Source organism: Diadema antillarum, unplaced genomic scaffold (genome assembly GCF_040938485.1).
Source record: "Diadema antillarum isolate AM-2024a unplaced genomic scaffold, OU_Dant_1.0 seq00000773_RagTag, whole genome shotgun sequence".
Taxonomy (NCBI): Eukaryota; Metazoa; Echinodermata; class Echinoidea; order Diadematoida; family Diadematidae; genus Diadema; species Diadema antillarum.
The window spans coordinates 698,323-714,590 of record NW_027271662.1 but is presented as its reverse complement, the minus strand read 5'-3'; the positions used below and the strand labels follow the sequence as shown (position 1 = coordinate 714,590).

At 37.9% G+C, this 16,268-nt stretch overlaps 1 protein-coding gene across 1 annotated transcript in view; it reads right to left on the bottom strand.

The window, feature by feature from the left end:
* LOC139738911 (uncharacterized) overlaps positions 1-16,268 on the bottom strand; it is a 194,071-nt gene that overhangs the window by 13,481 nt on the left and 164,322 nt on the right. The window contains exons 16-18 of the mRNA XM_071649539.1: positions 7,051-7,184; positions 3,621-3,726; positions 3,085-3,256 (exon numbers count right to left, since the gene is read on the bottom strand). Of these exons, the coding sequence (XP_071505640.1) occupies positions 3,085-3,256; positions 3,621-3,726; positions 7,051-7,184 (412 nt within the window). The remainder of the gene's footprint in view (positions 1-3,084; positions 3,257-3,620; positions 3,727-7,050; positions 7,185-16,268) is intronic.

Sequence of the window (16,268 nt, the reverse complement as noted above, 5' to 3'; positions counted from 1 at the left end):
CAAAAAGCCCCGACATTAAATTTCAGTGGCCAGAAGTCAGAAGTGCATCAAACACTGGTAAAGGGTAGAAGTTGGTCAGATGCAATGTCACACTACCTTCATTGAAATGCTCTGTTCTAAAAACAATGAAATACAATTCAATTCTACGTACAAAAATAGAACATGCGTGAGATTACACGCGAATAATTTTTCTATTCTCCCATATGCCGCATTTCCTTATGCAATGAAATTTCATCTTTATGTCTTGTCAATGCCTACGTGAAAAGTACTTTTGATCTGTTGAACTAAATACGAGTGAGTCTGATATCACATTGCGAAACTAAGAACCCATTTTTGAAGAACTCCCTGCAAGAATGGCTATTGCCCAAAGACTTTATGGGACTTAATCCTGCACACGTGACAGTTTATAATGCAAACTATATGATATCTCCCCGATATTTTGAGTTTAAGACAAGAACGCACAAATGCAATCCCAGGGCAGTGGAAACAATTTGGGACAGGTTTTCACACTACAAAATGCAGTACTATGAACCTCAATCTTTGCATTAAATAAAAAGAATGCCACATAAAAACAGTTCCTCTCTATAGCTCACTTTTTACTTCTAAATCCTCTAATTTCCCTTCAGCCTAGAGTACAGGAAGATAATTTCTTCTCGACATCACAGCTCAAACATAAAAATGCTCCAAAAGCACAAGGAAAGGTATAGAAAAAAAAGAGGAGGAAGAAGATGAAGGAGAAGAAAAAAGTAATGAAGAGGAGGAATATGGAGGGTGATTGCAAGGGTGAGATGAGATGTTAGACAAATGCAGAGAAGAGCAATGGATTAACAGAAAAAGCAAGAGGGAAAACAGACAACTGATTATTGTACCTGTAGGAACACCTCTTACAGAAAAAAGATGATAATAACTCAATAGATCTATGATGGCCACTACATAAACTTTGAAAGAGTGTGTAGCGAAGAGAAGGGAACTCAAAACACCAAGAAAGAGTTTTAAGGAAATTCCAGCTGACTCTTTTGACCATGACTGGTGGGCACGTCTTGGGTCAGTCATTTTTAGGAACTGATCCCCAACGACGTGTGAGTTTCACACCTAGCCTGCAAGGCTTCCTGTTGCTACCCAACTAATTGGAGGGAGGGGTGAGAGACGAAAAAAAAAAATTACTGTCCCCCGGCCATGTGGAGTGGTATCAAAAGGTGAGTCAGGTACCGCTGTGTGGAAATATACGGTGCCTGCTCAATTATCAGTACTGTCTTATTCACAGTGTGAAGTATACAGCGCATACCTTCCTTCATTATACTGTGGAAACTCGGCAAGCACAGATCCTAAACTTATATCCGGTACAACAAATAATTACTTCTGGTTTTACTAAAAAAACAACAACAACAACAACTTTGTTGTTTGTGATCAGTTTTGGTTAGTGATGATTTTGGTTAGTGACAGAATATGTGATGTAATGAACAAAATATTCCACACTCACAGATTTCCATTTACCTTGTTTTGGATGACGGCATACTGTACTAAAAACTTTAATTCAAATTTCAATTCATTCATGAAAGTTTTCTCATAATGAGTCAAATTCACTAGACCCCTAAAATGGAAAGAGATCATAATCATATCTTTTAGAGTACAATTAGATTTGAGCAATCTCTACTTGGTATCAGAAATTGATACTGAATTCTGTAAAGGGCTGACAACTGATATGCAATCGGCCTTTACATGATAACACCATATCTCACTTAGGGCCAAGTTAGGGCCATGCAAGTTGGGGCCAAATTAGGACCAAATTAGGGACAATATCAAGTTAGGAGGGCACAGAAGTGGAGTACCACTCTTGGTACAATTTTCCTGTCAACCTTGTCAGTTTTAGAAACGATGCTGAACTATAGGCACTGTGGAATTCAAAAAAGATACAATGCTAAATTCAAACAAAACAAAATAAAAACAGCAAAGAATAAAGAAAAGGCAGATGTAGCAATTCAGCGTGGCCAACATCATTTCAACATGCAAGAAGTGTGAATGTGTGATGTATGATGTGTTGTGAGTTAGATAATGCTATTTCCTGATCTCTAGGATTAACGTATCCTTGCAATGTAGCTTAGGTGTTTAAAAAGAGTGCGTGTGGCTTCCGTTTGAGTGTTCAAAGGGGGGGGGGGAGGGGGCAGAGGGGTCATACTTGGGCTAATTATATGACAGACGTGACATCATTTACCACAATCAATGAGAGGGATTAAGAGAGATAGCTCTGGTATTTCATTATGACATACACATGCTTCAAGTTTGTTTGTACAAGAATATGCATGTGAATAATGTGTGATTATTGCATCTCTCTCTCTCCCTCCCTCTCAACAGTGGCATGACTCTTCTTGCCACATCAATCACATGCTTAAAGGTAAAAAAAAATAAAAATCCTTTTACAAGCTGAACACTTCATTGCATCTTGTCTTCTGGTCTTAAAGATATGAGGATTGGCGAATTGCACATTGCACTACAGCCGTAGAGGGCATGCTCTGAGCAGAGTAGGGCATCTCTCTGCATTACCTCTACAAATGCTTGGCTCCATCCTCTTACATTCTGGTCATGATGTCTTAGCTACCATTTCAATCCTACACACACATCGTAAAACCCAGCATAAGAGCCATCTGCCACTCAGTTACACACACAACACACTTCCTCATATAGATCCTAAGGCCCGAATTCATAAAGGTGGTACAAATGAAACCATGGTTTAAACCATGGACAAAAACCATGGAGCGCCAAGTGTCGCACAGAATATTTCGTTACAAAATTGGTCATTTCGTCGACAAAATGACCATTTCGGCAACAAAATTATCATTTCGTGGACGAAATTTTCATTTACTTACATTTCGTTACAAAATAATGATTTCATTGACGAAATGACTGATTTCGTAACGAAATATTCCATGCGACACTTGGCACTCCATGGTTTTTGTCCATGGTTTAAACCATGGTTTCATTTGTACCACCTTCATGAATTCGGGCCTAAGTGTCCTTGGAATCCTCTTCTAGCTGCAAATGGTCAGAAGTGGCTTTCAAAAAAAAAAATTGACAAACTGCACTGACCTCCTGAGTACGTTGATGTGTTCTGGGTCCAGACCACCGTCCTGCTCGCTGAGGATGGTCAGCCGGTACTTGAGTTCCTCCGCGTCCATCTTGAAGCCCGCCAGGAAGATGCCCAGGTTCTGGGCCACTTTGGGGTCCAAGAAACTCTTGAGTTTCTTCTTGCTTGTTTCAGCTTTTGGTCACCAAAAAAATAAGTGGAGGAGAGAAAGATGGAAGGAAGATGAGTTTTTGAGAGAATGCAAGTCAAGATTGAAGGACAGTATGAGTATCTGTCAGACACCAACAGGCAGAGATACTTTGACTGACTATCAAAGGAAATTATCCCGTATCATTCAATTCCATTCAATTTTGTGAGCATACTGTAATGTCTCAGCTTATTTAAAAAAAAAGTTGCTTCTGAAAAGAGAACAAAGACAAGGGAAAGAAGGGACAAAGTTTGTGAATCTCATTCTCACAAACTTTACAAGATGTGAAAAGTGGCCCCACTATTGATGACAAAGTAGTCTAACATTTCAGACTCTTATAGATGCACATACTTGGCTCCTCCTGCTTTCTCGCCTCCTCTGAGTACATGTGTTCCAACAGATCTGTGTCAATCGTCTCGGTCAGGTCGCGGGCATCTTTCCATATCGAGTTGCCCACCTGAAAGAAAAGGGTGACGGTGTCAGAGGTCAAACCGACGAAGGGTGATATGGACTGCCCGCATCTACAAGTACTGTGAAATGACGCATAACAACATGATACTGACATATCTAAAACACTCATGTATACAAGTCCTCCAAAATTGAACAATTTTGTTGCTGTTGTTTGTTATGTTGTCATTGTTACTTTGTGGCGATGGGAGCTTCTTATCCCAAAGACTACCACGAACAGTTTGTCTACAAAAATGCCAATTGAAGACCTGATACATGACTGTATGTGTTCATATATGCAGTTTTGGTAAGCTTTCATCGAGTTACTATAATAATTATAATGGCATCAACGAACTTGAACTTTCAATGAAAGGTGAACAGGTCTAAACTACATGCTGGTCTTACTTGTGCTTCTTCATGATAAACTGAAGTTGCTCACTTGAATATTGTGGGCAAGATTTATGGGGCAGATTCAAGTTTATGCGCCATCCTCAGCAACTGCCAAGTGCTGTGATGTTAAAACAGATCTCTCATCTGCAGGCAGCTAACGGCATAGCTCTAACGAGGACCAGGTGATGCCCATCACGTCTGCCACGAAATATCGGTTCGTGATTCATCCCGAAAATGATACTGGAGTGACAGACTTAGGCCTCATACCCGAGCCATGTATGACAATGGGCGGGTAGTTAATGTACCACACAAGCAGTTGGATCACTTTAATATGCATCATGTGTGACTTTTTATCACTTTTTTCTTGTTGTTATTTGTGTTTATATGTGTGTGTGCATGTGTGGGTGTTTTGGATGTTGTGCTTTGTTTTGCTGCTTTTTTTGTTTTCCCTTTCTTTTTCCGACAGCACAATGAAATGTGTCCGGAATCACTAACAAGATCCTCTGAGTCACATAACTACATTGTTATTCGAAGTGCCAACTCGTTTCTCTTGACAATGCAACATTCTGTGTCATGCATGCATTTGTACACACAGTAACGTCCTTGGTTGTCACGCATGAGCCACAACTGTACTCCATGTCCGCTTCAAATATGTATGAGGCTGCTACAATATGTAGGGCCTGTAATCATATTTCATCTTAAAGGTACTGTTTACCATTGGGAACAGTGATTTAAAAAAATGTTTGCAATATCACATTTGATGCATATGTGTAGGTCAGTTGTATCACAAAACATCCTACCATATAAAAATTTTGCAATAAAGCCTATTAATATAAGGAGATATCACTATTTTTCTCACTAAACCATAACTGCAGACGGTTTAGTCTAGAGACAATTTTATTACAGCTATTGCTCACATTTTGTATATTCAACAATACTTAACATTGATTATACTGATTAACTCTATTTTTATTTTTATTTTTACACAGGATGTTTCTATCCAAACTCACATTTTAGAACTATTTTGGAGCACTAAAGCTGGGTTTTTGTTTCATCTGCAAATGGTACATAATGCCTTTAACCTTTTTCTTGCTGAGAATATAAAAGGGATTTTGAATGATGCTCATAAATTTCACTATATCACATAGTTTTATTACAGAAGTATCACAAAGTCTCAGTGCTGCTCTCGGCAGTTTAACTAATGCATTTGTTGCATACATTGTCAACATCATTCATCTACGCAACACCGTAGGCAAGTATTCCAGTCAAGAATGCTTATCATGTGCTCGCTTGAAAATTTGGAACCAGTTTACATAAACCACAAAACAAACAAAGCAAAACAAATATGTGACTCGAATCCAAATGATATAAAACAAAGTAAACAATAAGTTGTGACACAGTCTTTAAATTTCTATCAAAACAAAAATTAGATATATGTAACTTCCTAACATGAATTTCTGTGGCTCTGTGGGACAAAATTGGCAAATTTCTTTTTTCCCCTAAATGCAGATATTTTCTTTGACTGATCCGCAGGAGCGCAAGACGTCATGTGATGAGAGAGGAAGGTGACACAGTGTCACATTCCTTCATTGCGTGCAGAGTTAACGGTACATACTGGGAGAAATTTGGCTTCAAATCAAAGAGTGGCTACATCATTTCGCCCTAATGCATGTAAATGACATCAGAGGGGAACATCCTTTTTGTTTAAAAAAAAACACCTACAAAACCATCTAAAATAGCTCTTTTGTCAATACTGTCTTGATAAACTTGTAATCATTGAATGATATTGCTAAGATTTTGCCTGTAAAATATTTTCTATCCCAGATATGTTCACCTTTCTCACATATGGTGGAAGAGGAACCACTCCATATGAAAATTGATCCCAAATACTTCTGTTCCCAAATTGAAAAGCAAGTCAGCCAGTGCTTTCAAGCAGAATAAATCATTACCATTTGTACAGCAGAACATCAACATGCAATGGTTAAACTACACCTCATTGCAGATTAGATTGAAGTAGAAAATTGGATAAGTACAGATTTGAAATTTGGCAAGAAGTACCCCGTTGTCTGAACATTAATGCCCATAAATGTCAGCAGTGTAGACACCACAGTCATCTCAGCTTCCTAGAAACTCACACAGTAATACTGACGCACACTTTGTCACAATAACATAATACCCATAGCAGATTAACATTGCCAATATCTGTATGATTATGGTAATACAATTCCTGTCTGTATTTTTTTTTTGTTTTGCTTTTTTGCTTTTAATATACTGGGCCCATGGCGCTGAAAGGGGATTGATATCATGTAGGTCCTTGAACTATCATTGCCTTCACTTTGAGGTTGAGGAAAACTATATTCATTTTGATTTGAGCTGGCAAATAGTGGTGAGAAAAGAGATAAGTGTTTAATTATGTGCAATGTTGCTGTCATCTCAAATATTTGGGAAATTAAAAAAGGATTACTCTACAACTGTGGAGCAAAATTTTCAGTCAAGCTTCATTGCCATCAAGCGATCTATCTCTCCACCTGTCTACCTACAATTCATGATCAATTTCACACAATAACTGAATAGTTGGCATCTACAATACCAAGTGTACCATGCTGTTATTTTCATTAATTTTATCAGTTTTATTTCAAAACCCAAACCTTAGAATTTTCTGAAAACTTTCAGCGACTGAAAAAACCCAACAACATGCAAATAACTCATTTAACAATAAAGCAGTAGTTTGCTGAGTTACCATTAATCATTACATAGTTGTATGCAATTGGACCCTTGTTTTTACTTTGCACTCTAGATAATCTATGGGGAATTTTTTCCTTATCTTGGATGCAACAAGTTAACTCTTTTAGTCTCATTGGCAACATTCTTATATACAAGAGGATGTTGGGCTGGTAGTCCCTGAGAAGGTTATTGGAGTCCCCACCAACCACACAGCACTCACCATTAGATTTGAAATCTTGTTCCAATGGAACGGCCTCATTTTGACCTTTGACTTGACCTTGAATGTTCTGGATATGGGCACTGCTGCGACCGGTGGAGGGGGAGGAGCTGGGGGTGCAGGTATGCAGGGTGGCACTGTGGATATGACGAAAGAAGGCATGACAGAATTAGAAAATGTATATATACTTTATGTCTAATTCAGAGCTTGGGTATTTTCTGATAATAATCCTTAGCATTTACTAAAAATGCTAGAAGATTTTACATACAAATCCATTATTGTGCTTGATCACATGAACAATTTAAAATGGAATCATGTACCCAGGTGAAGAACATGTAGGGCCTACATTTTTGGAGTTGTAACACAGATATGGATATGTGGGACTACTGAAATGACTATTCACTAATTGAATAGTGCTTGCGATAAAAACAAATAAAAAAAAGACAAACACACCACATTTTGACAGTATTATTGCAGATTTACAAGTTCTTATTAACCCTTCTTGGTGAAATATGTAACAATGAGAAACAGAGTTCACCGTACTATCTTAGAAAGATATGAACTTATTTAGCACAACTGCAAGCATGTTTGAACAATTGGTCTTCTTCTTTTAGGAGACAGAACTGATCTGATGTAAAACTAACAAAGGATTCCTACAAACATGCATGAACATCTAGAATATTTTCTACATGTGCATATGGTATATGTTCAGGCAATTACACATTGATTCAAACTCAAACAAGTAAAATTCATGTTTCTCAAAAAAGCTTCACAATGGCTACTGTTATGAAGGACTATATTATCTTAATCATATAACCTCATTTGAGCATGCATGATATAACAAATGGACAGACTCACCAACTTGAAAACTGAAATGGATCACACACATTACATTGTGAGGACAAACTTCAAAACTACATGCTCTCATGCAAAGTATATTGTAATATGTTTCTTTAACTTGCAATATCTCAGGTACAAAATGGATAGGTAAGCTTAAAAGCACATCAGAAACAGAAAAAGGGGTAAGTACTCACGCAAACTTAAAAAGTATAATCACATATCAACAGATGGTATCCTGTCAAATAGTGCCATCTGCAGCTATTTTCTTTTTTTCAGGAATATAGGAAGGTGGGACACATTTCAAATTTCAAATGCATTCAAAACAACCATGCAGTCAGGCAGTCATGCTTTCATAACTCGACTGTATAATGGACGAGGTAATATTCTGAGCATGTCTCACCATGCAGATTTTATTGAATGGGCTACTATAATGTTTTTATTCCCAATCTCTCAGAAACTATCTCCAAGTAGCACCATCATTTTCGTTTTGCTCTTTTGAAATCCATGAAAGATAATCTGGACATCTGCATGAATTATAAATAATCTGTGCACTAGGATTTCAATATCTTACTATGTCAGATACAATGATTATTTCTGAATTATAGTATTCCTCTGCCAGTTTATTTGCGAGGTGGATAAGCAATTCCACTGTACATGCAATATTTCATATCCCTTTGCATGGGTATTTCTGACGTCCACTCAGCAATGTAACTTTGAGGGGTTCTACATTTTGCAAAGAACTTGTTTGTATATCACATTTAGAAATAGGTTTCATGCTAATGGAGCTATTTTTAGAAATCTGTGAAGCAGACTTGTATCATATTCCTTTTAAAACACTTTTTCAAAATCAAATTTGGCCATCGGTGACTTCCCATAAGTCTTGTTTGATTCTGGGTGCATGTTGACAGTACACGAGTGTGGTACAACATCAATGATAAGGTGGAGCTATGTTTGATTTTGTCCTTTCTCCCGCCCTGGTGCATCCATTTTCATATACTCTTGCCTGTAAGTGCATGGAGAGTTGTAAGTTTGACTGTTAAGGCCACCACACACTATATGACATTTGGTCAAAGGACTAAGCGACTTTGGATCTGAAATAAACAAACATATTTATTCAGAGGCTAAAATGTGATTTATTTCGGATCCAAAATCTGTCAGTCGTGGGCCCAAAAGTCGTACAGTGTGCGGCGGTCTTAAGGCAACAAGGTTTCAGTTGTATTGAATGCTGTATTCAATGCTCTGTATAGGGGACATATTTCACATTTCAGTGTCTAAGCACTCTGTACACTAAACATGCTTAGAAACATGTTGCAGAAACACAACCACATAAGAGCTCTTCCATAAGTCTCAACCCCCTCCCCCCCCCCTCCTAGTCTCCTGGATGTATATGCCTCATACATGCATCAGCGGGAACAGGGCAGGGCCCCCCAGAACAGTAGCTTGCATACATCCAGATTGAGGAAGGGGAAATTAGGAGTCATGAATGAGCTAGGGCTTGCACGTCTATTAGCCCGAGGGATTAGTCAATGAGCTGGGGGAAAAAAAAAGAAAAACCAAACCAAAGTTTGACAAGAGTTGAGAGAGGAGGCTGCCAGTCTTTCAGCGGGATAACAGTCAATAACTGTTGAAATATCACATAGCTTTGAATGAGAGGAATGGGAATATGAAGAGGGCTAAATCGGAGTCATTGAGTCCAGGGGTGTGTGTTTTTGTGCATGTGTGTGTGTGGGGGGGGGGGGGATATTGATATGATTTTGTACGTCTTAATTGTTCTCTTACAATCTACAGTTCTATTTCTTTTTAATCCCTGTAAGCATGCTGTTATTGGAACAAACTATAGCTTTTTATGTATCCTTCCTTTGTAAAGGAAGGGTACTAGATCTCCCAGATTTTATTGCAGGGTTGCATTTCTTTACATAGTTAACTGCAAGATGAAAGCACATCTCATGCTTTAATAGAGACAGCCTCAATGTCTTAATAGTGAGTACAAAACATAGTAACAACTGTTCATTACTGTCAAATGTACTGTAAACGAAGTGAGTACATGAGCACTTTAACACCTGTAGGGTATAATGTGTAGCCAAACAACAAGAGAAATGATGGTTCAAAATGTGATGAACATAACATATGTGCAAAAAAAAAAATGCACAGCTGACAAAGCTCATGTGACAAGGTTTGTCTGAAGGGTAAGTGTCACTTAATGGCACTGTTGGAAACTCTTCTTGAAAGGTATACAGCCTATCAGTCGCAGTGTTGGTGCAAAGACAATATTCGCTTCCTGCGTTTTGAAGGTCAAAACCTTCGACAAGCTGTCTGTTTAGTCCTCTGCAAGCAGGGGGAGTGCGAAGTTATTAATGGGTACAGTGTGGAGATATCTCCTATATCTATTTCCAAAAGAAGACTACAAATAAAGACCACACAATCAATCAACATCCCAATCCAACGGTTCTTGGTTCATCCGCGATGTATTTGACATTATCTACTTTGTGATATTAAAATCACTGGAAATTTACTTCAGACGTGAGTTAGGAATCTAAAAAAAGTCTTTAGATTTTCACTCTGATCACTGTGTTTAATCATACTAAGTTAGGAAGAATTCTCTTGGAAAGTACCTCTGTTTCTCGTAGAGTACAAGTACTGAGTACATTTATATGTACTTGTCATGTATAATCTTTGGTATGTATAGATAAACTGATAGTTAGCTTCAAGAGCGCTGAGTAGCAGAGCATACTTTTGCTTCTCACACAGCATTTTCATTTATCAGGCTTGACGCTTGCCTTTTAAAGTGTCGCCAACACAAGATTAACATCTTTTAAGCGATTTTTTCGACGACTTCCTATCTCAAAATTTTCCCCAAGGTGAGAGAAGAAGAGGCCCATGGCTTTTTGCCAAAGCAATTCAACCCCCCCCCCCCAACAACAAAAGCCCTCATGATGTATGCTTACTGTGAATATCCTTTCAACATTACGTATAATAAGCATTTGTGCAATGCATGGAGTATTCACCAAATGTCTGATTTACCTCCTTTGCATACACATACACATCATCGCCTGAGAGCCAGAAGGCCGCTACTGCGTTCTAAAATTCAAGCGTAAATAAAAACAAAACAATCAATTTTCATAATTAATTAATTGATAGTGGGTAGATACCTAATTCCCTTAATTCCTATAGTGCCACCATAGCCTCCCTGTTCATCTTATGGACATTATTTCATGGCTGAGTGGACTGGTTTACAATTAGATCACGTTTGGAGGAAAATTTTCTGAATGCTGATAAAATAACATGGCAAGTTACAGCTATAAGTGACTGGACACATAAAAAGTGTTAAATCATTTCATCAACGACAAAAGTAAATACATGGTAAGCAAAGATGAAGGTGGAGAGTTTCTGATTTCACGGTGAGTGTTTCTAAAATGTAGGCTATTCAATATGGCCATGATGACTGTATTGCAATGAAGAGAAGGGGTTAATTTCCATATCAGGACATGGTGTACGGATTGGTCGAAATTATGACACAAAGCATTAAAAGAAGAAAATAACATCAAACTTTTTTCTTTTTTAATTCACACATTGGGATGCATCCAACCAATGGTGTCATCAAACCTACAATATGAACTGACAAAGTAATGCATACTTTGTATTATGCATTACTTTTTGTTTGGTGGAAATAAAGTTTGATTGAATGGAATTGAATTGAAATTGAATTGAATTGGAATGGGAAACAGCACAGATGAAGTACACTTATGTGTGCTGCCTAAGAAGACATACATGTACCATATGCAGGGCATGCAGCTGCAGGACAGCAAGGTATGCTTTGTTTAACAGGAAATGTCTACACTATGACACCGACTACATACAGTTGTGAGTCATTTTCCTCTTCACAATTGACGTAACCATTGCAAAATGCTGAGTCTGATACATTTGCATGCTCCAAATAGTAATTTGGTGACAGTGTGCAGTTGGCCATATGATCCTTTGGGCATCCTAAACACACCACATTATAGATTTCAATAACAGATCAAGAGCAAAAAAACAAACAAACACCCAAACAAATAATCAATCTTGTCTTTCTGAAGCATCTCAACTGAATCCCAATTTTGTGGGCATCTCTGCTAAAGACAAATAAAACTAGATCAGAGCCATACATTAGTCTGGTTGGGTTTTGGCAGCCAGCTTCAAAAGTGTTCTGATTCTGCCAGGTAGTGAAGATAAACTTGAATACGGTCCAAAATGGAAATGGTAAATCTCAGATAAACACTTATCATCCTTATGGTCTATTCCTGTTTTCTACCAGTGTGCAATGTTAACCACAGATGTTTTGGCTAGGGGCTGCATTGTATGCAGATGATGTTTTTACGATTTCCTTCACTGCAAATAAATTCTATTGTATTTGACATCTTTGGATTAATTCCTTTATCAGTGATTATGTGAAACAAAGTGATCACAAAACAATAAAGCAATACCTCTGAAGGGGGATAAAACCCGAAAAATACATGTGCATTGAGTGGTTTAAGCAATGTTAGTAGAACACGTCAGTGAAAGTTTGAGGAAACTCAGACAATCCATTCAAAAGTCACAAAATGTTCAAGTTTTGGGGCAGCCATTGCTGGATGAGAAGAAGACTACTACAGTTTGAAATGTCACACACAGAAAATGATACAAAGAAAACATGAAGATGAATCATACAATCCATTCAAAAGTCACAACATTTCTAAGTTTTTTGTGCAACCCCTGCCTGATGAGAAGACTACTACAATTCGTAATGTCATACATAGAAAATGATATATAGAAAACATAAAGAGAATTCCATGAAACTTCATTATCTAAGAAAAGTTTACATTCCTTTGACTTGTTCCTGACATATACTAAGGGTAATGTCATTTCAACTACTTTCTTAACAAGGTAAGTCAAGAGCTCTGACATTATGCTAGAAAAGTGGAAATATCTTGAATTTTCTTGATATTTTCTTTATATTATTGTCCATACATGCCATCACGAAACATAGTAGCCTTCTCATTCAGTGATGGCAATACCAAAACTTGATAAATTATTAACTTTTGAGCGGATTACCAGATTTTCATCAAACTTTCACTAATATTTCTGCTAATGATGCTGCATTCACTCAGTACACAAAGTATTTGGGATTTATTCTCCTTTAACATCACTCCCCTCTCTCCTGAGAAAATAAAATAAATCAGACATACAAACAAATTGTGTGGATGGCACATAAAAGCAGAGGTACTATTTCTGAGGGGACACCCACAACAATTGCCAGTCTAACTTGGGGATATTATTGTTAATCACAAATGAACTGTGCTAAATGCACTTCAGCTGTTGGGGGTGTTATATTTCAATCAAACCTAGCGTAAACAAGTGATGTGATACTTCAGTAATTAACACTAAATAGATGTCGCTTGAAATGAAACAACAATCTCAATCAACCTTCTTTTCTATATTTCATGTCATGTTATGGATTACATGTGTAAAGGGAGAAAAAGGTGATAAATCAGTGCATTCTACCAAATGTGGTTAATGATGACAGAAAAATTGTGAGTCACTACACACCAGAATCACGTAGAAAAGCACTAATCCCACTTTGTGCTAATTCTGTTCCACAGATTCCTGTGTGAATCTTTCAATTGCAAGAAACTGTTCGTCTTGGCAAACCAAGCGGCTGAATCAGATAGAGAAAAAAAACCCCAACAACAACACAATCAAGACTCATCTAAAGCAACTCAGATGCGTGATTCATTCACGTTTCCTATTTATAGCTGCCAACATTTGACTGTTGCTTTCCTGCCAATTCGTGATCTGGGGAAAACTGAATGACTCTCGGTGGCACTCAGAGAACCATGGAAGCATAACAATTGATACACCGCACTCATGGTCAACACCGGCAAAGCTCTGCAAAGTTAACATTTTTGAAGTGTAAGTTCTCAAAGTTTTTTCAAAACTTCCCACAAACTTCTCTTGAGACTTCCAACTAAAACTTGGGAAATTTCCCAAACATCTGCAAATCTTCTCGAAGTTTAATTGTGTAGTGTGAACACTTGCAACTGAAATTTTGCACGTTTGTCATGTGACCAGTCTGCTACCTGCAAACTTCGCGAAGAGCTCGCAAAATTAAACTTTGAGAAGTTTTGCCAGTGTGACTGCTGCTTGTGCTTCATGAGAGAAAAAGAAATAGAGAGAAAGAGAGAGAGAAAAGGAAAAAAACAACAACAAAACTTGCATGCATAATTGTAAGTGCACACAGAAATAGTGCCCTTTTTATTGTAATTTGATATCTTTTACCTGATCTCCAACATGGTGAGATCTTCCTTTCAAATGCATTACTCATCAAAAGAAGAGATCTTTTATCAGGAAGAAATCTCAGTTCCCTGTCATTGTCATTCTTTTTTAATATTCCTGCTAATGAGCTGGTTGTTTCATCTAGTGTGATAATCTAATTCATGACTGCATTTCATTTTTTTCTTGCACAGAGGACTTTTCTAAACATCATCCATCTGTAAAAACAAACCAAAACAAAGACCAAAACAAACAAAAACAAAAACAAATACAGACAACGACCAAGAACAAATCACATCCATAAACAAAGCTTTTCAATTGCCCCTTAGTCTATTGTAAATCTAGATCTGGTGTTGAATTGGTCTCTTCAAAATCTTATAATGTTTGAGATATCCTTTCCATCCATACAAACTGTGATCACATTTTGACATTTTGCTTCCTTCCTTCAACAAATTGCTTATTGAAGAGAAATTATGGGGATATTAGTAACACCTTATCCACTGTTCATGTGACAATTTAAAAATGACAAATTTGTGCTTTGGCAGACTTTAATGCTCTGAGGACAAGCACTTTTACTGGCCTGACTCTATAACCACTGCCCTTTCCTTTCCTATACCCCTGAGGACTAGCCCCAAACCATTAGCCCTCTTCCTGAATAAAAACAAAGCAAAGTACTATCCCCACCCCAGTCTTGCCTTGCTACAGATGGTATCAATGTAGCAGCTGTTGTTGGAGGCAGCTCTGGTTGAATCACAGTTTATCGATATGGGTAAGGAACTGAAAGTTGGTAGATTCTGCTCATGCACCTCACTCTCACCCGGTGGGTGGTGAAAGGGCGAGCCTTGCTCACTCATCTTTTGACCTACTTCATCTTCCTTAAAAACTCTGCTCCCATCTTGCTGGCAGCCTTGTACCCCTTTCCTGTGCCTCTAATTATAGTACTGGATGGCTGGTTGGGTGGGGGCATGGGGAAGGGTAAGGGATGACAAGGAGAGGGCAGGAGGGGGTGGGGTTGCCAGGGGAAGATCAAGTTCAATTGAGAGGGATGGTAAGGAAAAGAATGAAGGTTGCTTCCAGTATGCCCATGGAGGTGATTAGGAAAGGCTGTTGAAGATTATATAATCTCACCGGTGTTAACTCCTAATGACTTGGATTTTGGTAGGTGAATGAATAGGGACTTTTATGTTAGTGCACAAATGTAGTGGCTGGATGGCTTTAGTGATGACCATGATGATTGTTCAAGCCTTACTTTAATAGCACTTTCAAAAATAGGAACTGTCCGAAAATTTGAGATTACCTCATATGTGTTTTTTAAAAAATATATACTCTTTTGGTTACTCGATGATGATGATGATGATGATGATGATGATGATTATGATATTAATGATGATGATGATAATAATGATGATGATGATGATGGTGATAGCAATGATAACTTTATCGCAATCATCATAATGCCATCATAATCATAATCAGCACTATGATATTTAAGTTCTGTACTATTCCTTTTAGGGGGAGGGTAGAAGAAGGGAAAATTGAGGACAAATGGAAAAAGTAGACAGGCTGAATTTAGAGAATTAAGGGTGAAAACTGATCATAATGTGTACGGAGACAGAGACAATAATTAGGATGTGCTTTAGGAATGGGATTACGGAGTGTTGATAGGAAAATAACACAAGTAAAGTTCAATGCCATACAGAAAAAAAAAAAAAACAGATTAAGGATCAGGGCAAGCAAGGGCAAACCGGAAGCAACAACGCAACTGAGCAAAACAGAAGATGGATAGAAAGAGAGGGAGAGGGTTGATAATGAGATAATGATGCCGACGAGAAAGATGATGAGGGCACAAAGGAAGACGTCGCAGGCGGAAGCTAGAGCAGAATTTTGGCAAAACCCCAGAGCAGAAGTGTATGGTTGTTTGGAGGTATCCGTAGCTTTGAGGTGGATTGGAAGGAGCAAGATGAAAAGAAAACCAAAAAAAAAAAAAAAGGAGAGGAGGAGGAACCCGGGTTATTCAAAATGGAATGGATAAAAATAGTGGAGTATGAAATAAACAGCAGAGCTGAATTGACCGGATAAAAAAACAAACAAAC